We start from the raw sequence: 23,772 nt of genomic DNA, 5'->3' as shown, positions 1-23,772 counted from the left end.
GGGGGTATGATACTAACTGGTTAAAATTTTGAAATTTTGGTTTCCTGAACTCTCATACAGATCGAAGATTTTTAGGCAAACGGACTATATTATTTTGTTGATCCTCGGTAAATGTCCTGCCCAGGTCCAATTCACACTTTTCAAGAAAGGGCAATTGGTTGTTATCTGGAGGTGCTACCAGCAGAGAGTACATCTTCGAGAGCCTGCCAGGCAGAGCCCCTTGGTCGTGACGGTGAAAATGAAGTGGTGGGGGGAACACAAAAAATTATGCAACTGCAAGGCCCTCCTGAAGTCCAAACAGAAAGGGTCTTCAGAGTCTGCAAGGTGGGCTAAGCATCCACTACCAAGAAATGGGAGGCCTGATGGCACCCGGATTCGATCAAAATGCGCAAGGTCCCATCTCCACGACCCGAAGGAAAATGTAGGTAGCTAAAAATCAGGATAAAGAGAGAGTCAACGGAGAATAACGTGGTGGGGGAGAGAAGCAAGGAACAAGTGCACACCGTAGGTCCTGTTAAAGGGTGGCCTTGAGGAAGGAGGCAAGTCCATTATAGCAGCAACGATGATCTACGCAGTGGTATCCGGCTTTGGGCATATGATCCCCCTTCTTTTTTGTGCACTTTGATTTCCTCAGACGACAGCCAAACCAAGAGCCATTGTAGAGTCTCCTCCTGATATATCAAGGTTTTACTTCACCCAGGGTTTTCACACACCTCCACTGAGTCAATCAAATAGTTTTCCATGGTCACCATACTTAGCTAGCCAGAGTTTCTTTAAAGCAGAGTTCCTCCCATTTAAAAGTCAGCAGCTACAAAAAGTGTAGCTGCTTACTTTTAATAAACGCACTCACCTGTCCCACGTTCCAGCGATGCGGGCACACAAAGCCTCACCCTCTAACTGTGGGTGCCTGGCTGTGGCTTCACAGCCGGTCGCGCACTGCGCATGCGCGGGACTTGCTGCACGTTGTGAATGGCCGGGCAATCTTCTGGGACCTATGAGGTGTCCCAGAAGATTGCAGGGAGGGAGAGTGGAGGAAGTGGGAACTGTCAAAACTGGGTACCCGCTCCCCCCAAAAATGACATGCCAAATGTAGCATGTTACCAGTACTTAAAGCGAAAGTTCAATTTTTGGGTGGAACTCCGCTTTAACGAGTTTTGATTGGTAACATGATTGCTTTGCTATATACTAATATCACCCTTTACTTGGTTTGGCTATTGTTATGGCTACTGTCACAGACCTAATCGAGATAGGGGCTTTTGGAAGGGGACTGCAGAGTAGACTATTGCCTACTGACTATGGACCCTGGCTTTTGAGGGGGCTCTATTCTTTGGGAGGGGTGTGTCCCAGGGACCTTTTGGAGTGGTTTTGCTTTGGATTTGGGTCTATATGTCTCCCTGAAACACAAAGACTCTGAAAACTGGAGGACTCGGACACAGATTTGGGCCCTCTATGCCGAAACCAGCATTGACTACTTCACATATAATATCCCCATTGTGTGCCTCCTAGGTGTGAACTCTAATTGTTAATTGAGTCACCTATTTGTCTGCTTGCTAATTTTCTTGGAGATGCGACTAGCATTGTGTCAACTTTACCCCTTTACCGAACCGTTGTGGGATGTTTATGCTAGCAGTTCATGAGATGTATTACTGTTTAAAGTTTGCATTGTTTAGGATAATGTGATCAAGCTCTTACCTGATTTTGTGTGGTATATATTCTGGGTCAGTTTACAATAATGTCAGTTCCCGTTTGCACCTAAGCTAGTGTCGTCTAGTTCTTGGGTGCTCAGCTATAATACCTGGTTCTTGGTTCCAGAGTGGAGGAAGCTGTGTCTTGGCGGAGACGCCCAGGCTGGTTGCCAGACGGTCCGTCACAGCTACTATGATCTTTGTTGATTCTAGTTCCTTCTTATCCTTTTTGTATATGTACTGTTCTGTACATCTGTTGTAAAATCTCAATATTCCACATTTGTGGCATAAAAAAAATCAGTTTGAGGTTCTAAGCCAGCGTTTTAAAACCTTTTTTTCAGTCACGGCACCCTTCAAAAGTATTGCCAGATCCTGAGCCACCCCAGCCTAAAATGTAAAAAACTTAAATGTTACGTATCAATATAATACCTGAGCCTGGGGTGATGCACACCGCCGCATTGATGAAATTAACTTCATATTATGAACTCCCCATTAAATCAGACGTCCCCCCACCACCACATTAGAGCTTCTCATCATGACCGTTTTCTCATCACATCAGAGCCCCCCATCACTGAGTCTTCTCATAGCATCAGAACCTCCCATCACCGAGTCTTCTCATAGCATCAGAGCCCTCCATCACCGAGTCTTCTCATAGCATCAGAGCCCTCCATCACCGAGTATCCTCATCACATCAGAGCCCCCCATCACTGAGTCTTCTCATCACATCAGAGCCCCCCATCACTGAGTCTTCTCATCACATCAGATCCCCCCCCCCCCATCACTGAGTCTTCTCATAGCATCAGAACCTCCCATCACGAGTCTTCTCATAGCATCAGAGCCCTCCATCACCGAGTCTTCTCATAGCATCAGAGCCCTCCATCACCGAGTATCCTCATCACATCAGAGCCCCCCCATCACGAGTCTTCTCATCACATCAGAGCCTCCCATCACAGAGCCCCCCATCACCGAGTCTTCTCATCACATCAGAGCCCCCCATCACCGAGTCTTCTCATCACATCAGAGCCCCCCCATCACGAGTCTTCTCATCGCATCAGAGCCCCCCATCACTGAGTCTTCTCATCGCATCAGAGCCCCCCATCAAGCTGCATATTGCAGGAAAGACACAAGGACTCCTATTTATAACGGAGGCCTGCGTCGTATCTTGTGCGGAGTTCAGTTGTACGTACAGAATGTTTGACATTCACTTGTATATATCTCCAGCAGCACCTTCTCAGCAGCTGGGTAATGTATGCCTTGTGATCTTTCCATGAGAATTCACTGATATGTGTAATGTTCAGTGTTCTGTAAGCTTACAGCCTCATATACAAATAAGGTTATGCATATTTCCAGAATCATCTCCTCACTCTCTTGTTCTTGCCGTGTCACTGCTTCCCAGAGTCAGACTCCATTTTTAAGTGTTAGAACAAGTAAGGCTGCATCACTCACTAGAGATTAATTTTGAGTAGCAGCGATTTACAGTATTGTGCAAAAGTATTACTGTAAATAATGCTTTCAGAAATAGAAGTGTTAATATTTTATTTTTCACCAATTTACATAATAGAAAGTAAACGGAAGAGAAATCCAAATCCAATCAATATTTGGTGTGACCGCCATTTGCCTTCAAAACGGCATCAATTCTTCTAGGTACACTTGCACACAATTTTTGAGGGATCTCAGCAGGTAGGTTGTTCCAAAAATCTTGGAGAACTAACCTCATATTGTCTTTGGATGTAGGGTGCCTCAAATCTTTCTGTCTCTTCATGTAATCCCAGACAGACTCCATGATGTGGAGATCAGGGCTTTGTGGGGACCAAACAATCACTTTCAGGACTCCTTGTTCTTTTTTTACACTGAAGAAAGTTCTTAATGACATTGGCTTTTTGTATGTTGGCTGTATGTTTGGGGTCGTCGTCCTGCTGCAGAATAAATTTGACGTCAATCATACGCCTCCATAATGGTATAGCATGATGGATAAGTATCTGCCTGTATTTCTCAGCACCATGGATTCTGACCAAATCCCCAACTCCTTTTGCAGAAATACAGCCTCAAACTTGCAAGGAACCTCCACCATGCTCCACTGTCGCCTGCAGACACACATTTTTGTACTGCTCTCCAGCTCTTCGCCAACAAACTGCCTCCTGCTACAGCCAAATATTTCACATTTTGACTCATGGGTCCAGAGCAACTGTTGCCATTTTTCTGCATCCTAACTTCATAGTTTAGATACTTAGCTTTGTTTCCATGTCCTATGCATGAAAACATAGGAACTGGGGTGCAGAAAAATGGCAGCAGGTGCTCTAGACTGATAGGTCAAAAAGTGAAATATTTGTCTGTAGCAGGAGGCAGTTTGTTATGTGAAGGGCTGGAGATCAATACAATAATGGGTGTCTGCAGGCAACAGTGAAACATGGTGGAGGCTTGCAAGTTTGGGGCTGTATTTCTGCAAATTTGTTGGAGATTTGGTCAGGATCAATAGTGTCCTCAATGCTGAGAAATATATGCAGATACTTATCCACCAGGAAGGTGTGTGGCTGGCACCAAAATTATTCTGCAGCAGGATAGTGACCCCAAACATACTGCCAATATCAATAAGAACTATCTTCTGTGTGAAGAACAATGTGTTCTGGAAATTATGGTTTGACCTCCACAGAGCCCCGAGCTCTACATCATCAAGTCTGATTGGAATTACATGAAGAGACAGAAGGATTTGAGGCAGCCTTCACCCACAGAATATCTGGGGGTCATCCGTTCAAATCCCAACCACAACGCTACCTGCCAGGAGTTTTCATATTCTCCTTGTGCCTGCGTGAGTTTCCTCCCCGTACTCCGGTTCCCTTCCACACACCAAAGACATGCTGGTAGGTTCATTGGTCACACTCACATCATGTCAATTGGATGTGGTGAAAACTGCATCAAATTCTCACATATGTAAACCCGGCCTAAGGAAACATTCCAGGCATGTTATATTTTTTACATGTAGGTACGTTGGTTCAACTTGTACCAGTGTAACTATGTGTGTGTATATATGTATGTGTGTGTAGATATAGAGAGAGATGGCTATATAGAGAGATCTCTATCTCTATCTCCATGTCTATCTCTATCTCTTTTTTTTTTTTTAGGGGTGAATTAGTATTACTTTAATAGAATTAAAGAAGAAAATGATTCGGTCTTTCTTCCCTTATCATGTAAACACTCTTGCTGAATTTTTTTTTTTTTTAAATCAACCAGGTTTATTGCGATTTACAGTGCATACGTGTTACAGATTACATTTACAAAAATGCTACAGATCGTACAGCTCCTCAAATAACAATTGTATAACCATCTCAAATCTTCAATGTCACATCACGTTTTATGCATGAAATAAATAAAGCAAAAAGGTACCTTGTGTCAGTGGTTTGGGTTACTTCACTACCCAGGGGCCGGAGGATCTACTTGTCATTTACATTACTATGTATTGTGCATAAACCGGCTATGAACAAGTGCTAGACTCCTGTAGCCACCTGTCCCAGATTTTGTAGTATTTCTCAGGACAACCCCTATTGGTGTATATAATTTTTTTGTAAGGGAGGGTGGTGTTTATTTCTGCTTTCCATTCTGCAATGCTCAGGGGATAAGTCCTCATCCATTTTCGAGCTATTGTCTTTCGTGCTGTGAATAACGTCTCGTGTAGAAATGTCTTCATGTACCTGTCGGTCGAGTCTGGCAAGAGTCCTAAAAGGCACATTTTTGGGTCCAGCGTGGCTGGAGAGCCCATGTCATCATGGAGGAATCTTACAATCTGCGTCCATAGTCCCTGTACTTTGGGGCATGACCACAGTAGTCTATCTCTATCTCTATATAGATTTAATATACCATATCTGAACCATGCCCCTGGAAGCTGGAAATCGCTGAAGTAGGCACCACTACTCCAGTGGTCTCTACTTCCAGGTCCCATGCTGAGCGGCTGGTCTGATGCATGGTGAATAAAGGAGGTCGGCCCCTCAGCACGAGCACCATTCAGAGAATGCTTTGCATTTTCTAAATTAATTTTTGTTGCTCTGTTCCAACATTTTTTGAGACATGTCGCTGACATTGATTTCAAAATTACCTAATTTTTTTTCATCAAATTGTACATTTTCTCAGTTTAAACATTTGATATGTTTTCTATTGTGAATAAAATATGGGTTTGAGCTTTGCAAAGCATTGCATTCTGTTTTTATGTAGATTTTACAGCATTATAACTTTTTTGAAATGTGTGTTTTTTTTTTTTTTGTTTTTTTTTTTGTTTTGTTTTTTTATACCATAGTTTGTAGACTCCATAAGTTTCACACAAATTAAATATACACTGGTTTGGATTATTGTTACCAAGGAAGTGTAGCAAAATATTCTTTGGCCTAAACTTATGAAGAAAAATTTATATTCAAAATATTTTAACAAACACTAAGAAAAGTTTAGTTTTTTTTTCATAATTTTCAGTCTTTTTCATTTTATGTAGCAAAAATTAAAAACCCAGTGGCGATTTAATACCACCAAAAGAAAGCTCTACCTGTCTAAAAAAAAAAAAAAAAAAAAAAAAATTAACAATTTAATTTGTGTATATAGTTGCAAGACTGAGTAATTGTCTTGAGTTTTATAATCTATTCCATTATTGTTTGCTCCATTTAGAGGCGGCATTGCGTGGACTGTTAGGAGCATTGACCAGCACCCCCTATTCCCCAACACAGCACCTGGAGCGAGAGCAGGCTCTTGCCAAACAGTTTGCAGAAATTCTTCACTTCACTCTCCGCTTTGACGAGCTTAAGGTATGATGATCGCGCCCGACTGTTTCTATTCATGCTGTTTATTTTGTGTTATTGCAAGTGTGTCTAATTCAAGAAAATGGAATGTATGTGAAAAATGACATGAACAGTGACTGGATCCCAGTTTTGGTGCCCACCAGGTAGAGCTGCACGATTAATCGTTAAAGAATCGAGATTGCAATTCTACCCCCCCTCCCGATCTTAAAAAAAGCATTTCCTTGATTCAGTGCAGAGAGTTCTCAGCTCAAGCCGACAGCTGTCAAAAAAACAAACAAAAACCAGGCAGCCTGCCAAGTTTCTCACAACAGCAGCTTAGACTTGTTGCTTACAAGTAAAAAATCAGTATTTTTTGATAGAAAATTTATTAGAACCCCCAAACATATATATATATTTTTATAGCAGAGACCCTAGAGAATAAAATGGCGGTTTTGCAATATTTTATGTCGCTCTGTATTTGCGCAGCGATCTTTCAAATGCAAGGTTTTTTTTGGTAAAAAATACACTTTAATGAATTTTAAAAAAACTAAACCGTAAAGATAGCCCTTTTTATTTTTTTTTTTATTTTTTTTTGTATAATGTGAAAGATGATGTTACGCCATGAGAATCGTGATCTTTATTCTAAGCAAAAAAAAAATTGTGATTCTCATTTTAGCCAGAATCGTACAGCTCTACTACCAGGCATACCATCTGCATGGAGTACATTCCTTGTGTTTGCATACATTTCAGCTTAATCCGGTAATCCACAAAACACACCTGTACATTATTTAGTTTCTGAGCAGAAACTTAATTTTAATTGAGAATGTAAATTTTTTTACTTATTTCCTATTTTAACTCTTTATTCACCCTAATAAGTCCTAATTAACTCTTCCCCTTCTCCCTTAGCTATTATTTTCATGCTGAATTTAGTTTTTTTTTTTTTTTTTTCTAACCATTATTAAACTTAATTTTTAATAATTTGGTTTGGTTGTGTTGCATTAAAAAAAGTGCAGAATTGTAAAAAGACACTTTTTTTTTTAGTTTTACATATAAAGAAATGGGTTGGAACCCCTGTCAAATTTTTATTTCTGGCTTTTACCATTGTTCGGGAGATTCACTCTCCCTATTTTTCCTGTTTCCAGTTATCTGCAAGGGTGAAGTTGAAAGAAAAACCCACATTGATTGTTTCCAGAACCAGAATAGAGGGGAAATCTTTTTATGAGGGCACTATTTTTGATGACAGCCAGGGATTCCCTGTTTTGGTTATGGGACAGAAAGTGAGGAGAAATCGCTCCAATGTAACACAGATGGCAAATAAGAGACAGACAGAGGTTATAACCCTCTCTATTCAAAATGAATTGAAAAAAATTGCCTTTGATAGATATATATATATATATATCTATTATTTCCTTTATAATGACAATTATTGCCAAATAAAAAGGTCCGTAGAAGAAATGTAAAAATTGCTCCTGGTTCATCAGAGCATATACAGGGGAGAGAGACAATATGTGATTATTCACAGCAGAAGCCGATCTGTGGTTTCCGGGCACTGGAGGTCCGCTGACACCTGCTGATCATTGGTAAAACACGCAGAACGGAGATCTGCCTATGTAAACAAGGCAGATGTCTGTTATAACAGGGGAAGGGATGAACTTTGTGTCCCTGCAAAGCACAGAATAAAATTGATTTCTTCCCCTAGTAACAGCAGGACATACAGTACACAAAAACACTGGCTAGGCACACATTTAAGCTTTTGATCGCCCTAGATGTTTAATGTCAGTGTCAGTTTGTCCGCTGCAATATCACAGTTCCGCTATAAGTCGCTGATCGCTGCGATTACTAATATATGAATAATTCCATACATATATCCCATTGTTTGTAGATGCTATAACGTTCATGTAAACTAATCAATATATGCTTATTGGATTTATTTTTATTTTTTTATACCAAAAACATGTATAAGAATACATATTGGCCTAAATTTATGAAGAAAATAGATTCTTCCTAGAGGTCAAGTGGTTAGTGTGTAATGCACTGAAGAGACAATACTGCAGTCTATGCATACTGGGAGATCTGTGCAAAGAAGGGACTTCTCAGGTATGCACACATGCCTATGATGATACCTAGAAACCAGATCAGTCCTGTTCAAGGGTTGGTGTTCAGCATAGGTTTTTGGAATGCTCAGGAATTTAAAAAAATAAAATAAAATAAAATCTTTTTATTTATACCAACACATTGTCCATTGTTATAATAACCTGCTGTGCACTTTATTCCAGATGACAAATCCGGCCATCCAGAACGACTTCAGCTATTACAGAAGAACTCTAAGTCGTATGAGGATTAACAATGTTCCAGTATGAAAATTTATCTTAAAATCTAATGCTTGATTGTATTCATGAGATAATTGGGTTCTTTTTCTGCTTGTATCAAAATGTTTAAGCAGAATATCAATGCACTTAAAGCAGGGACTAATTGGGCTTGCCGTGTTTGTTAGAGATGTGTCTCACACATTAAATTGCAACTTCCATATGACAGTCTACGCAAATACCACATCCAGTTACTGTATGATGCACAAGCCTTTACTTGACTGAGCCAAATCCTGCAGCAGGGGGAGGGTTTCAGTAATAGAGGCAGTATGTTTTAGCCCAGAAAGCAGTGGGTGGGACTAGGTATGGAAAAGTGCCGATTGACCAGCTACAAGCTTGCGAATCTGCAGTAACAATGCTGTAGTGCAAGCATACACAACCTACATGAGAGCGGCAACTCTGCTCTGAATTTAGGAGCAGTGCAGCATTATTGCCACCCCACCAAAGGAAGCTGCAGTGGAGGTTGATTTCACTGGCAGGATTAACGGGTAAATTTGGGAATTTACAGGGGATGAAGAGAAAACTGGAAGTGTAGATGCATTTATATTTTAGGTGGTGGTGTGCATAGAATTTTCTACTGTAAAGTAAGGGGGCATATATATATATATATATATATATATATATATATATATATATATATATATATATATATATATATATATATATATAAACACTGTATTTATTGGTGTTTAACGCACACTTTTTCACCCTGAAAATCAGGTGCAAATACTGTGTGGGTGTTATACGCCGATACTACAATTTGGGCTGCCTAGGAGGGAACCCTGAAGCGGGGCGGGACAAGCGCCGTCAGATTACATACAGAGAGAATCTCCTTTCTACTCACCGGCCTCTGTAATAGGAAGTCCCGTCTCCTAGGCCAGCATTGGACCAGTGTTCTGTCTATCATAGAAGCCGGTTCAGGAGGTGGGACTTTTCATTAAAGAGGCCGCGAATAAACAGATTCTCGCTGTATGTAATCTAGCGGCGCTCGTAAGACCCCCTCCCTGTCCCCTCCGAGGCAGCAGTAATCTGAGTTGAGGCTGCAGATGGGCATCGATCAGGCTGCATTCATGGCAATGGTGAGGCCACATTGATGGGCACTGACCCTTATTTTGCTTCAAAGTTCTTTATTTAAAAAAAAAATTTTTTCCCTGAAACTTCCCACCTAAATGAAGGTGGGCGTTATGTATATGTGTAATATATATATATATATATATATATATATATATATATATATATATATATATATATATATATATATATATATATATATATATAAATACTTTTCTTTCTTTTTTTTCTAATAACCTATAATTACCCGCTCTGTGCAATTTTAGTATGTCTTTTTTTTTTTTTTTAATTAAAAACCTTGTTTGAAGCCATTTTATTTAAACTGACTCTTCCTATATTAAAATAAAAGAGAACACAAATGGGTACCTGCAAAAAAAAAAGTGTGAATACTTGCATATGCCTCTGTATGAGCCGTTTAACTCTCTTAACTTATTGAAGACTATCGTCCTCCATGCTTCTGGTTGTGCCAGATGGCATGTCCCCTGTTGTGCTGTATGGCTCTTTCCATTGGCCCTCCTATCACTTCCTCAGTCTTTCAGTGACTATCAGGCCTGCATAATAAGCCACCAAGTTCAGCAGGGGGAACACAGACATCCAACACTACCGAAGTGTTGGATGAATACATTTATTAAGCAAGATATTCTTTAAAAGTTAATGGAGTTGGACGGCTTTGCATTGCAGGCTCAGCTTGTGTTCATTTTTTTTTTTTTTTTTTTTTTTTTTTTTTTTTACATAGTAAAATTTTCTTTGAAGAACTTAAAAAAATGTAAAGATTTTTTAAAAATGGATGAAAGTGACTGTTAAGCCAACCAATACTGGCATTAAAGGAACATTTAAAATGCTGTAGCTCAGAACTGTTAATGCTAATATAAGATGTCTTTAAAGGCAGAGGGAGAAAACGAAGTAAATAATGAACTGGCCAATAGAATGTCATTATTCTACGCAGAGGCGACGCCCATGCTGAAAACATTAAGCGATGCCACAACAAAGTTTGTGTCAGAGGTAAGTGAGGAGTGTCTGTTCCTGGGAGATCAGTAACAAAAACTGCATTTTGAGCCTGTCATAGGGGTTTCAACCACCATTTATTTTGCTCCTAAGCTTTTATCAAATATTACACAAACATTAGTATGATACGCAAAAAATGGCAGTCACAGGCTCATGTCTGGTTTTTATTAACAGAGCGGTTGTGTTATCTCCAACTGTTCTACCATCTGTTCATGGATGTCCGAGAGTTACCTAAATCGTACCCTGGACAAACTTGATCTAAATCTTTTCTTCTTTATTCCCTGATATCTGTGTGCTTTCTTTAAACCTACCACACAAAATTGCTGCCATGGTGCTCTTTTCTCACATCTGGAACATCTTTAAAGCTCACCATTCATGTTACAATCTCCTTTAGGTCTACCAACAACTATCTAGTGCAAGGACTGAATAGTTTAAGAAGGTCCTCATATTACAATTTTGGTAAATCTAAAATTGATTGTGTGCGCCATGTGTATGGTGAGCTTAAGTCTAACCGCTTTTACTTGTACTCCCTTTGTGAGGTATACCTTTTTTTTTTTTTATTCAATAGTGCATCAAAGTTCCAGTCCATACCCACAGAATTTCTCACTCTAACCTTCTAATGTCTTCTAATGTCTGCTGCTCTTCCAATATAAAACCTCCTTCTGTGTATTTATGTAAATGCTCCTCTCTGTTGCCCTCTCTGCTTGTCCATCACTGGGCTCATATCCACAAATTACACTATATGGCTTAAAGTTTGTGAAAACCTGACCATACAGCTATATGATATTGTTGGACATCCTATTCCAAAACTATGGCCATTAATAGAAAGTTGGCCTCTCTTTGCAACTATAACAGCCTCCACTCTTCTGGGAAGGCTTTCCATAAGACTCTTTTCCATAAGAGTGTGTCTGTGGGAATTTGTGCCCATTTAGCCAAAGGAACAATGTTGAGATAAGGTACTGTTGTTGGAGGATATGTCCTGGCTTGCAGTCGGCGTTCCAATTTATCCCAAAAGGTGCTCAGTAAGGTTGAGGTCAGGGCTGTGTGCCACCATTTTTCAAGTGTTAATCCCACTTGTTAATGTATTGCGCCAAATTCATGAAGCATTTGCAACACTTTTGGTTTTGGAAATTACTTTTGCACCATATTCAGGTAGATCTAGAATGCGCCACCATTGTCGCATTGAATGCACCAAAGGTAAAGGTAGCCCAACTCTCTTTTAGTGTACAGAGAGAAAAACTGTCTGACAGATTTTGCGAAAGTGTCTGGAATGCGTTCTAAAAGTGGCTCAGCACGTGCCAAATTCAGGTACAAGTCCTAGACAGGTACATGAATTGGGCGCATTCAACACCACTTTTACAATGCACGAGAGACGTGTTTGCAAAATCTGTCTGCGGCAGTCTCTATGAATTCCAGGTTATGTCTTTATGGAACTAGCATTATGCAAAGGGCCACAGTCATGCTGGAACAGAAAAGGCCTTTCCCAAAACTATTACTGCAAAGTTTGGAAGCAAAAAATTGTATAAAATTTGTACAAGCTAGTACTAACAGTGTCCTTCACTGAAAACACCTCAACTCAATCATTTGGCCATACTGTATAGCATATTTGTTTTGCGTTTTAGAATGCTTCACAATTCATTCACCATCTAAACTTCTAATCTCACAATCGAATACTTTCCAAAACAAAGTCTCTGCTCCTCCGTTGACTTAATGTTTTTCTTGCTTACCACATAATCTCTAGCTTTGTTTCAAGGATTTGCCATCAATTTTATTAACCAGCAGTGAGATATGGGTGTGGGAAAGCTGAAGTCCTGGCTTCCTTATAGGAAGGAACTAGGTGGCATTTGTATGTTCTAGCACTAGGACTTCCACAAATGCTCCAGAGGAGAGCTGAGAAGATGTGCATCCATCTGGAGGTGTTGGGTGTTTGTGAACACCTGACCATCACACTGCTTGTTGGACATCACATTCCAAACTCTGCATACAAGCAAGCACATATCCATGCAATCTCCATGGGAAAACGGCATGAAAATGCATTTTAAACAATCACGTGGTCTAGGGCTGCAACTAACGATTATTTTCATAATTGATTAGTTGGCCGATTTATTGTTTCGATTAATCGGTCAATAACCTTTAAAAAAAAAAAAAAAAGTGGGTCAAATTGACGTTAATTTTCAAGCACAGTGACGGGAAAATTTGGAAATAATAGAAAACTTCTTAGTCAAAGGAATTTTCAGACAATGTAAGTGGTTTTCGTTCAGAAATTTACATTCATTTTAAAAACGTAAAAAAAAATGTAGCGCTAAAAAGTCAATATACTCAAAAACCAGAAGATAAATTCTTAGTAAGTATAAACACAGGTTGTTTATACTTAGAATTTATCTTCTGGTTTTTGAGTATATTCACTTTTTTAGCGCTACATTTTTTGTTTTCACATGTATTTTAACTTTGAGTGTAAGCAGCTAGGTTTATTCAAGTAAGCGCAGTGTTTTGCCTTTTTGCTACATTTTAAAAACAGAATGTTAAAAACAAGTAAAAATTTCAAACAGAATTCTTTCATTCAGCGAATGTACAAAGATTTTTCGTCTGACTATTCTCATCTGAAAATTGTGTGACCAGCATGAGACTCGGTACACACCTATGCAGTTTGCTTTTGATCTGTTTCTGCAGTGCTTTTTGCTGTACGTTTTGATTTTTGCGCACGTGATTGTACTGCAATTTGCATTTTTGCTTTTTTTTTTTGGGCAGATTAAAAAAAACACAAATTGCTGCAAAAACCCATTACATGATTTTCTGAAACTTCTCCATTGAAGTATATTGAAGCAATAAAGCACCATTTTGCGTTAAAAGTTCCTGACCCTTTCAGATGTTAGCGTGTCCCATAGGAAACCATGTAAATTAAATGTAGTGCATTTCTGCAAAAAGCACCAATAAACACATAGATGTGAACCAGGTCTAAGACGTTTAGTAACATAATGGAGTTAAAAAAAATAAATAAAAAAAAATAGCCCTTTATAGTAGAAAAAAGCAGATAAGGGGTAAAAAAAAAGCAGATACTGTAAGGGGTTCATTTTTTTTACTGTAGAACAGTGAGAGTAATATTTACAGTAGCAATTATTTGCTCTTTTTTTTTTACTATAAAGGGCTCATTTTCGTTTTTTTTTTTTTTTTTTTTTTAAACCCATTATGTTACTGGCCGATCGATTATGAAAATGGTAATCAATTCATTTCATAATCGATTAGTTGTTTCAGCCCTAGTGTGGTCCCAAACCGTTTGCCAATAGTGTGGAAAAGGCCCTAAAGACTCCATAAAGAAATGGTTTTCTGAGAGGGTACAGCGGTATCATTCCAACCTTGGTCTGGAAGTCACTATCTTCACTCTTCTGGTGCAGCTCTGCCCCCATTGGTGTCAGCTGCTGTCACTTACCATTTTTCTTGGCTTCTCATAGTATAGCAAGATGGCTGTAACCGAGGGTTGGAGACAGACATGCTTGGTTCTCTGAAGCAGAGCTGTCTCCCAGAACCTGGAATATGGCACTATACTGATGGGCTCGGGGCACTTGGTTTTACGACACATAGTCCCTGGGTTAATACTAATGTGTAATATTAACATTATAATATGAAAACCTTGCTTGGTTCAGTTTAAGGTACTTATAGACCTTAATTGATCTTTGGCCCAATTCAGCTCTAGTTGCTGCATCTGTGATGACTTTGCCAGGTACCCAGTACCATTGAATCCTGGGTGGAAAAGCGCTAGTAAAGTTTTGCCTAAAAAAAAAAAAAAAAAAAAACCCTTGCCCTTCAAATTAAGGGCATAATGTGCTAGTGTTCTCAGCATGCTAGCATATGATGAAAGGCCTGTAAAAAGGATCCCTACAGTGGTGCTCTATCACTGTTGACAGTGATTCCGTCTTCACCCAGTCTTCCTCCTGGGTCTGTGCGCTCTAGCCATTTGACTGGTTGGGCCACAGTGACATCACTCCCGCCATGATTGCAGCACAGCGCTCTCATTGGACAGCACGTGCGAGTGTGCCATCTATTGAGAGCCCAGTGCGTTTGCGCCAGTCACATCACTGGCCGCTACAGAAGTAAATATCTCCTAAACGGTGCAGGTTTAGGAAATATTCACTGTATGTACAGGTAGCCCTTATTTGTAGGCTTACCTGTAGGTACAAATGGAAAAGCGGAGTTTACTGCTGCTTTATGTTCTACTAAGAACCAGCCGAGTGACTGCACAGTGTATAAACATGATCAATTTAACAATGGAACCAATCTTAAAAAAATTAATACTTAAGCCTGAATATGGGATTACATTCACGTTTACAATGTTTTATCTGTGTCCAGCTCAGATTGCCAGTTCCTCTGGTGCAGAGACTGATGTGTACCCCGAATATTGCTATTATTTAAACAGTGTATTTGATGCTTCTATAATGTTCTTTACATATTACATAGTAGGTGAGGTTGAAAAAAGACACAAGTCCATCAAATCCAACCTATGTGTGTGATTATATGTCAGTATTGCCTTGTATATCTCTGTATGTTGTGGTCATTCAGTTGCTTATCTAATAGTTTTTGTGTCTTTTACAGAACAAGAATTTACCTATAGAGAATACCACTGATTGTTTAAGTACCATGGCCAGTGTATGCAGAGTAATGCTGGAAACTCCGTAAGTACTCTGCTAGTTTAATTTAACACTTTATCTTCAAGTCTAGCTTGCAGCACATGCTATGATTTTAGTTCACAATTGCAGGATTTCCTTTGCTTTTTGCTGAACTACACTATGTCTAAAGTATTGGGACGCCTGCCTGTACACATGAACTTTAATGGCATCCCAGTCTTAGTCTGTATGATTCAATATTGAATTGGCCCACCCTTTGCAGCTATAACAGCTTCAACTCTTCTGGGAAGGCCGTCCACAAGGTTTAGGAGTGTGTCTATGGAAATGTTTGACCATTCTCCTAGAAGAGCATTTGTGAGGTCAGGCATTGATGTTGGACAGGAAGGCCTGGGCTGCAGTCTCCACTCTAATTCATCCCAAAGGTGTTCTATCGGGTTGAGGTCAGGGCTCTGTGCAGGCTAGTGGAGTTTCTCCACCCCAAACTCGCTCATCCATATCTTTATGGACCTTGCTTTGTGCACTTGTCCAAATCATTTGGTGGAGGGGGATTATGGTGTGGGGTTATTTTTCAGGGGTTGGGCTTGGTCCCTTAGTTCCAGAGAAGGGAACTGTTAAGGAGTCGGCATACCAAGACATTTTGGACCATTTCATGCTCCTAAATTTGTGGGAGCAGTTTGGGTATGGCCTCTTCCTGTTCCAACATGACTGCGCACCAGTGCACAAAGCAAGGTCCATAAAGACATGGATGAGCGAGTTTGGGGTGGAGGAACTTGACTGGCCTACACAGAGTCCTGACCTCAACCCCATAGAACACCTTTGGGATGAATTCGAGTGGAGACTGCGAGCCAGGCCTTCGCATCCAACATCAGTGCCTGACCTCACAAATGCGCTTCTGGAAGAATGGTCAAACATTCCCATAGACACACTCCTCAACCTTGTGGACAGCCTTCCCAGAAGAGATGAAGCTGTTACGGCTGCAAATGTTAGACCACCTCAATATTGAACCCTACGACCTAAGACTGGGATGCCATTAAAGTTGATGCGAGTGTAAAGGCAGGCGTCACAATACTTTTGACAATAGTGTATGTACTTATCAATGGGCCTGCAAACGTTTTTTGCTTTTTTGCAACCCCTTTGAATGGATCTGAATACTCAGAAACATGTCTGTGCTTTGCCACCGTTTTTGTTTCAAACACAGTGCCCATGTGAAGACATGAGATCTCACCCAGTCCATCCTGTGATCTTCATTTATATCTGGGGGTAAAAGCAGATGATCCCAACACACATGAAGGAACTAACAATTTATTTTATTTTTTTGGGCAGATAGCTGTTGCTTTCATTCCTACCTGGGAGTTTTGGGTGTTCTTCATAGTGTAAAATAAAAACAAATCGTGCAGGGATAGTGGAAGCTCCTCATAATGGGCACAGCAGGTGTTAATACTTCTAAACTATATTCACCTTGTTATTGTGGAAGCTATCTGTCCATCCTGGGTCAGGATCGACACTGACCACCTAGTCTTTGACCAAAAACAAGGCAACGCTGCTGCCGAAAATCAGGAAGGGCCCATTCATACAACGCAATGCGCTTCAATGCATGCGTTTATGTGCATTGAGTTTGGTTGTGTTAAGCAGCCTGTTGAAACAAATCTCAACATATTAGAAAAAAAAGTAAGCACAGTCTGCATTTTTTTTTCTCCAGCGCCCAGGACACCATGCATTGTGCTTTGTCGAGGAGTGTTGTGGAGGTTTGTTGAAGTACCACTGACAGTGAACGACACTGCAGCCCTGCAGTACACACTGCCAGTGTTAATTTTGTTGACTAAAATATTTTCGTTGACTAAATTAACACTATTTTAGTCGTCTAAAATATGACTAAAATTAAAATTGCATTTTAGTCAAAGGACTAAAACTTAATCGAAATTTGACCTCAAAATAAAAAAAAAAATAAGCTGCTGAAAGAAAAAAAATTAGGAAAAAGTATTTTCTTATTTTTTATTTTTTCCCTAATATTTAATGTTTGTAATATATTCAGGTGATATGTGCAATGGCATTACAGCCAATAGAGTTTAAAGCGGGGTTCCAACCTAAAGTGGAACTTCCGCTGATCGGAACCCTCCCCCCCTCCGGTGTCACAATTGGCACCTTTCTGGGGGAGGGGGGTGGAGATACCTGTCAGACAGGTATTTACACCCACTTCCGGGCATAGACTCCCGTGGGAGTCTATGCCTCTTCCTGTCCCTGCGCGCTGTCTGCTGGGACACACACGGGTCCCAGAGACAGCGCGGACAATTCCTATTGCGCTGCGCGACTCGCACATGCACAGTAGGGAACCGGGAAGTGAAGCCGCAGCGCTTCACTTCCTGATTCCCTCACCTAGAATGGTGGCGGCAGCAGCGGAGAGCCGAGCGATCGATCGGCCTCGGCTGCCGGTATCGCTGGACCCCGGGACAGGTGAGTGTCCATTTATTAAAAGTCAGCAGCTGCAGTATTTGTAGTTGCTGGCTTTTAATATTTTTTCCACAGTGCAATCCCGCTTTAAGGCTTTTTTTTTTTTTCATATTTTAACCACTTCCCGACCAGCGCACGACGATATACGTCGACAGAATGGCACGGGCAGGCATATTGGCGTACAGGTACGTCCAATATTCGATGCCGCCCTGCCATCGGGAGCGCGCCGGCGGCGGCGCGCTCCCGCGCTGGTCGGGACCCCCGTGAGTCTGGTCGCGGGACCCGCGGACTCGATCGCCGCGGGCATCCCCGCGATCGTCTCACGGAGCGGCCGAATGGAGGAAATGCTGTGTAAACAACATTTTTCCATTCTGCCTAGCAACTAGTGACGCTGATCTCTGCTCCATGTGATTGGAGCAGAGATCAGTGTACACTAAATGAAAGCCCAACCCCCCACAGTTAGTAACACACCCCTAGGAACACTTAACCCCTACACTGCCACCCACTGGTTAACCCTTTCACTGCCAGTGTCATTTACACAGGAATCACTGCATTTATATAGCAGTGATTACTGTATAAATGACAATGGTCCCAAAAATGTGTCAAAAATGTCCGATGGGTCCCCGACAATGTCGCAGTCACAATAAAAATCGCAGATCGCCGCCATTACTAGTAAAAAAAAAAATAATAAAAAATTATTAATAAAAATGCTATAAAACTATCCCTATTTTGTAAACGCTATAACTTTTGCGCAAACCAATCAATAATCGCTTATTGCGATTTTTTTTACCAAAAATATGTAGAAGAATACGTATCGGCTTAAATTGAGGGAAAAAAATGTTTTTTTATATATTTTTGAGGGATATTTATTATAACAAAAAGTAAAAAATAATGCGTTTTTTTCAAAATTGTCGCTCTATTTTTGTTTATAGCGCAAAAAATAAAAACCGCAGGGGTGATCAAATACCATCTACACATATCTATTTGTGGGAAAAAAAGGACGTCAGTTTTGTTTGGGAGCCACGTCGCACGACCGCGCAATTGTCAGTTAAAGCGACGCAGTGCCGAATTGCAAAAAGTGGTCTGGTCTTTGACCAGCAAATTGGTCCGGTCTGAAAGTGGTTAAAGTTGCACTTCTGTTTGTCAAAGAGTACTATCTTTATGAATCTTGGTTTTATTTCTAAAGACATTATATGTCACAACAGCTAAATCCTGTGCCAATAATGCATGTTCAAACCTTAAAGTGGTTGTAAACCCTCCCCCACAACTTTGTCCCATGTAAATCAGCATAAAAAACCCCAATGAACACTGCTTGTAGATATCTCCTTACTTGCTTTGTATTGTTGTAATCCTTTTTGTTCTGTAGAATGAAGTCACTGAGCATGCCCAGATCTCCCCTGATTTAAGGCACACTCTCTGTCTTATCTATCTGTTATCAGGACTTCCTACGGCACAACACTGAACTCTGCTAATCACTCAGAGCTTCCTCCTACACACCATGTGACCATGTGACATGACATACAGTCTAAACTTAGCCAATACTGCAGTCTTATCAGCTGAAGCTGATAAGACTGACAAAGGGAAACATTAGACATCTGCACAAGTAAATACTATGAAATAAACAAGTAAGCTATGAACAGGGAAGCAGGGTTGCCATAGAAACGTTGGATTGAGAAGGAGGCTTGGTTAACAGTACAGGAAGTGCTCCATATAAGGGCGTAAATACACTCCACTGTGGACTCAGAAAACAATACTTAAAATGGAAGTAAACCCTTCCAAACAACTTTGACCTACAGGTAAGCCTAGATTAAGGCTTACCTGTAGGTCCAAGTAATATCTCCTAAACCTATATGGTTTAGGAGATATTTGCCCGAAAATGGGCACCGCTGTCTACGGCGCATGCGCCGTAGACAGCGGCGCGCAGGCGCACTAAATGCGGCAAGTCCAAGAATGGATTTGCCAAATTTGTCTACTCCCGTGCGCATGCGCGGGAGTGACGTCATCGCGGCTCCGGCGAATGGCAGCGTCGGAGCTCCGAGACGCGACTCCCGTGCGCATGCGCGGGAGTGACGTCATCGCGGCTTCTCCGCTGTCATTCGTCGGAGCTGCGAGAGACGCCACAACCAAGATGGATGCGGCGGACTACAGGTGACAGCGGCGACTTCGCTGGCTCCTGTGTCAGGTAAGTGACACATAATGAGCTACTATGCGATGCATAGTAGTCCATTATGCTTTACCTTTGCAGGGAAAAAAAGAGGAAGTAAACCCATCAGGGTTTACTTCCTCTTTAAGATGGTGCTGTCTAACCCCTGGAAACAAGTTTTTTAAAGTTTCTTTAACCACTTCAGCCCCGGACCAATAAACACCTTAAGGACCAGAGGTCTTTTTCCAATTTCGCACTGCGCTGCTTTAACTGGTAATTGCGCGGTCATGCAATATTGCACCCAAACGAAATTTGCGTCCTTTTCTTCCCACAAATAGAGCTTTCTTTTGATGGTATTTGATTGCCTCTGCGATTTTTATTTTTTGAGATATAAATAATAATAATAATAATAATATAAAAAGAGCGAAAATTTTGAAAAAAAAAGATATTTTCTTCTTTTTGTTATAAGAAAAATCGAATAAACTAAATTTTAGTCATACATTGAGGGCAAAATTTATTCAGCCACATGTCTTTAGTAAAAAAAAATGTCAATAAGCGTATATTTTTTGGTTTGCGCAAAAGTTATAGCGTCTACAAACTAGAGTACATTTTCTGGAATTTACACAGCTTTTAATTTATGACTGCCGATCTCATTTCTTGAGGTGCTAAAATGGCAGGGCAGTACAAACCCCCCCCCAAATGACCCCATTTTGGAAAGTAGACACCCCAAGGAAATTGCTGATGGGTATGTTGAGCCCATTGAATATTTATCCTAAGGGATTGAATAATGACAAAAAAAAAAAATTTTACAAAAAGTTGTCACTAAATGATATATTGCTCACATATGCCATGGTTATATGTGGAATTGCACCCTAAAATATATTCCGCTACTTCTCCCGAGTATGGGGATACCACATGTGTGGGACTTTTTGGGAGTCTAGTCGCGCACAGCACCCCGAAAACCAATCACCACCTTCAGGATTTCTAAGGGTGTAAATTTTTGATTTTACTCCCCACTACCTATCACAGTTTCGAAGGCCATAAAATGCCAAAATAGCACAAAACCCCCCAAAATGACCCCATTTTGGAAAGTAGACACCCCAAGCTATTTACTGAGAGGCATGTTGAGTCCATGGAATATTTTATATTTTGCCACAAGTTGCGGGAATATTACAAACTTTTTTTTTTTTTGCACAAAGTTGTCACTAAATGATATATTGCTCACACATGCTATGGGCATAAGTCAAATTACACCCCAAAATAAATTCTGCTTCTCCCGAGTACGGGGATACCACATGTGGGGGACTTTTTGGGAGCCTAGCCACGTACGGGACCCCGAAAACCAAGCACTGCCTTCCGGATTTAAATATAAAATGCTACCAAAAAAACTGTTAGCGATCGCAGGGATCAGGCCTGACTCTGCGATCGCTGCAGTTATGTGTTTAGTGTTTTTGTAAGTGACAGTGATCGATCGATACTGCACTTGGGTAGGCTGGGCGGAGGGGCAAAACGCAGGTGCTAGCAGGTATCTGGGCTGATCCCGCTAACAATGCGTTTTTTTGGAACCCTAAACTGCTGGGGACGCTAGTATAGATCTGATCAGATCAGATATTGATCTGTTGAGATTCTATACCACTACGGGAGGTTTATGCTTTGCGTGTGGGTGTTAGCGGTACTGGCACTAACCTAGCGCTGCCTGGGGCGACGCAGACCCTGACCCTAAAACCTAATTGATATCACCCGCCGGGTGATCAGGGGGTTAAACCTTTATTGGGTAATAAATGGTGGGTGCCCTGATGCTATAAAAAACAAACTAACCAGAGTCACCCGTAACACTTATACGGTGATCACTGGTGAAAGGGTTAACTAGGGGCAATCAGGGGGTTCAAATTTTTATTAGGTAGTATATGGGGGTCCCTGGCGCTATATAAAAACCTGACGGAGAACCTAAATAACTAACTGGCTAACCAGCGTCACCAGTGACACTTATACTGTGATCGCTGGTGAAAGGGTTAACTAGGGGCAATCAGGGGGTTAAAACCATTATTGGGTAGTATATGGGGGTACCTAGCGCTATAAAAACCTGGCGGTGAACCTAAAAAAGTAACTAGCTACCTAGCGACAGTAGCGACACTAATGCAGCGATCAGAAAAATAATCGCTTAGTGACACTGGCAAAAGGGGGTGAAAGGGTTAACTAGCGGCAATCAGGGGGGTTAAAACCATAATTGGGTAGTATATCGGGGTACCTAGCGCTATAAAAACCTGGCGGTGAACCTAAAAAAATAATTAGCTACCTAGCGACACTAATGCAGCGATCAGAAAAATGATCGCTTAGTGACACTGGCAAAAGGGGGTGAACGGGTTAACTAGCAGCAATCAGGTGGTTAAAAGTCAGTGTAGTGTTGGTGCACTTACTTTGTGTCTTCTCCTTGTAGTCCGGTCAAAAAGACCGCCCCGAGGAGAATGACATCACTTCCTCCTTCCTGTGTAAACAATACACAGTGGGAGGAAGCTTCTCATTGGCCAGGAGCGATCCAGAGGGGGTGGCCGAAAACCAACGGCCATCCCCTCATCACGGATCGCTCCTGGAGTGAACCGGACCGTCGTATCCAGCGGGAGGGGGTCCGATCGGACCCCCCACCCGCTGGAAGGCAGGCACGTACATGTACGTGCTTGTGCCTGCCTGTGCCATTGTAATGACATACATTGGCAATACGGCGGTCCTTAAGTGGTTAAACAGTAAGTGATATGTGATTTGGGCTGGATTACAGTGGCTATAGTCTGATAATGACTTATAATGGACTAAATGAAAAGAAGCATCAGAGTGGGAGAGTTTACTTCCTCTTTAATACCTTTAAATAATAGTATATTCGTTTTTTTTGTTTTGTTTTTTTACTCCAGGAGTATATAATGTTTTTGGAAATTCTAGAGAAATGCTTAAAGGGGGTTGGAAAGGTTCGCAGTGTTTTATTTATTTATTTATTTTTTTAAATAACAAACGTGGTATACTTACCTCCTCCGTGCAAGGGTTTTGCACAGAGTGGCCCTGATCCTCCTCTTCTGGGGTCCCACAGCAGCACTCCTGGCTTCTCTCTGCATTGAGTTCCCCCTCAGAGACCCGCTTTCCAAGGAAGCACTCATGCGGACGTGCTCCTGAGTCCCCCTGCTGCGTCCATTGACGCAGACAACAGGACTCAGCCCCACCCCCTGGCTCCCTGGTCACTGGATTTGATTGACAGCAGCGGGAGCCAATGGTGCTGCTATCAATCTGTCCAATGAGGACCCGAGACAGCAGCTGGAGTGGCTGGGCTTATTCTCATCACTGGAAAGGTTGAGTTCAGGTAAGTAAAAGGGGGGCTCTGGGGGGCAGCTGCACTACAGAAGGTTTTTCACCTTAAAGCGGAGGTCAGCCCACTGCTGCAAAAACTAAAAGCCAGCAGCTGCACATACTGCAGCTGCTGACTTTTAATAATCTGACACTTACCTGTCCTGGAGTCCAGTGATGTAGGCACCGCAGCTGATGTTTCCATCAGTTGTTGGGTGCATGCCGCCTCTATGGCGAGTAAGGGAACCCGGTAGGGAAGCATTACAGCTTGACGCCGGGATCCCTACAGTGCATGCGCGGGGCCCTTCTCCTTTGTCCTACTGGCCCGGCAACCAGGGAAGGAGGAGGGAGCCC

General features: G+C 41.4%; 1 protein-coding gene across 11 annotated transcripts in view; it reads left to right on the top strand.

Moving 5' to 3' along the window:
* CYRIB (CYFIP related Rac1 interactor B) overlaps positions 1–23,772 on the top strand; it is a 252,104-nt gene that overhangs the window by 211,480 nt on the left and 16,852 nt on the right. For all 11 annotated transcript variants that reach the window (XM_077493344.1, XM_077493339.1, XM_077493338.1 and 8 more), the window contains 4 exons: positions 6,330–6,466; positions 8,716–8,793; positions 10,762–10,878; positions 15,469–15,548. In XM_077493344.1, the coding sequence (XP_077349470.1) occupies positions 6,330–6,466; positions 8,716–8,793; positions 10,762–10,878; positions 15,469–15,548 (412 nt within the window). The remainder of the gene's footprint in view (positions 1–6,329; positions 6,467–8,715; positions 8,794–10,761; positions 10,879–15,468; positions 15,549–23,772) is intronic.

Source organism: Lithobates pipiens, unplaced genomic scaffold, assembly GCF_037356315.1.
Source record: "Lithobates pipiens isolate NorthernLeopardFrog02 unplaced genomic scaffold, aLitPip1_a1.2 Scaffold_19, whole genome shotgun sequence".
NCBI classification, from domain to species: domain Eukaryota; kingdom Metazoa; phylum Chordata; class Amphibia; order Anura; family Ranidae; genus Lithobates; species Lithobates pipiens.
Note: the sequence above shows the minus strand (reverse complement) of the source record. Positions and strands in the feature narration are given on the sequence as shown.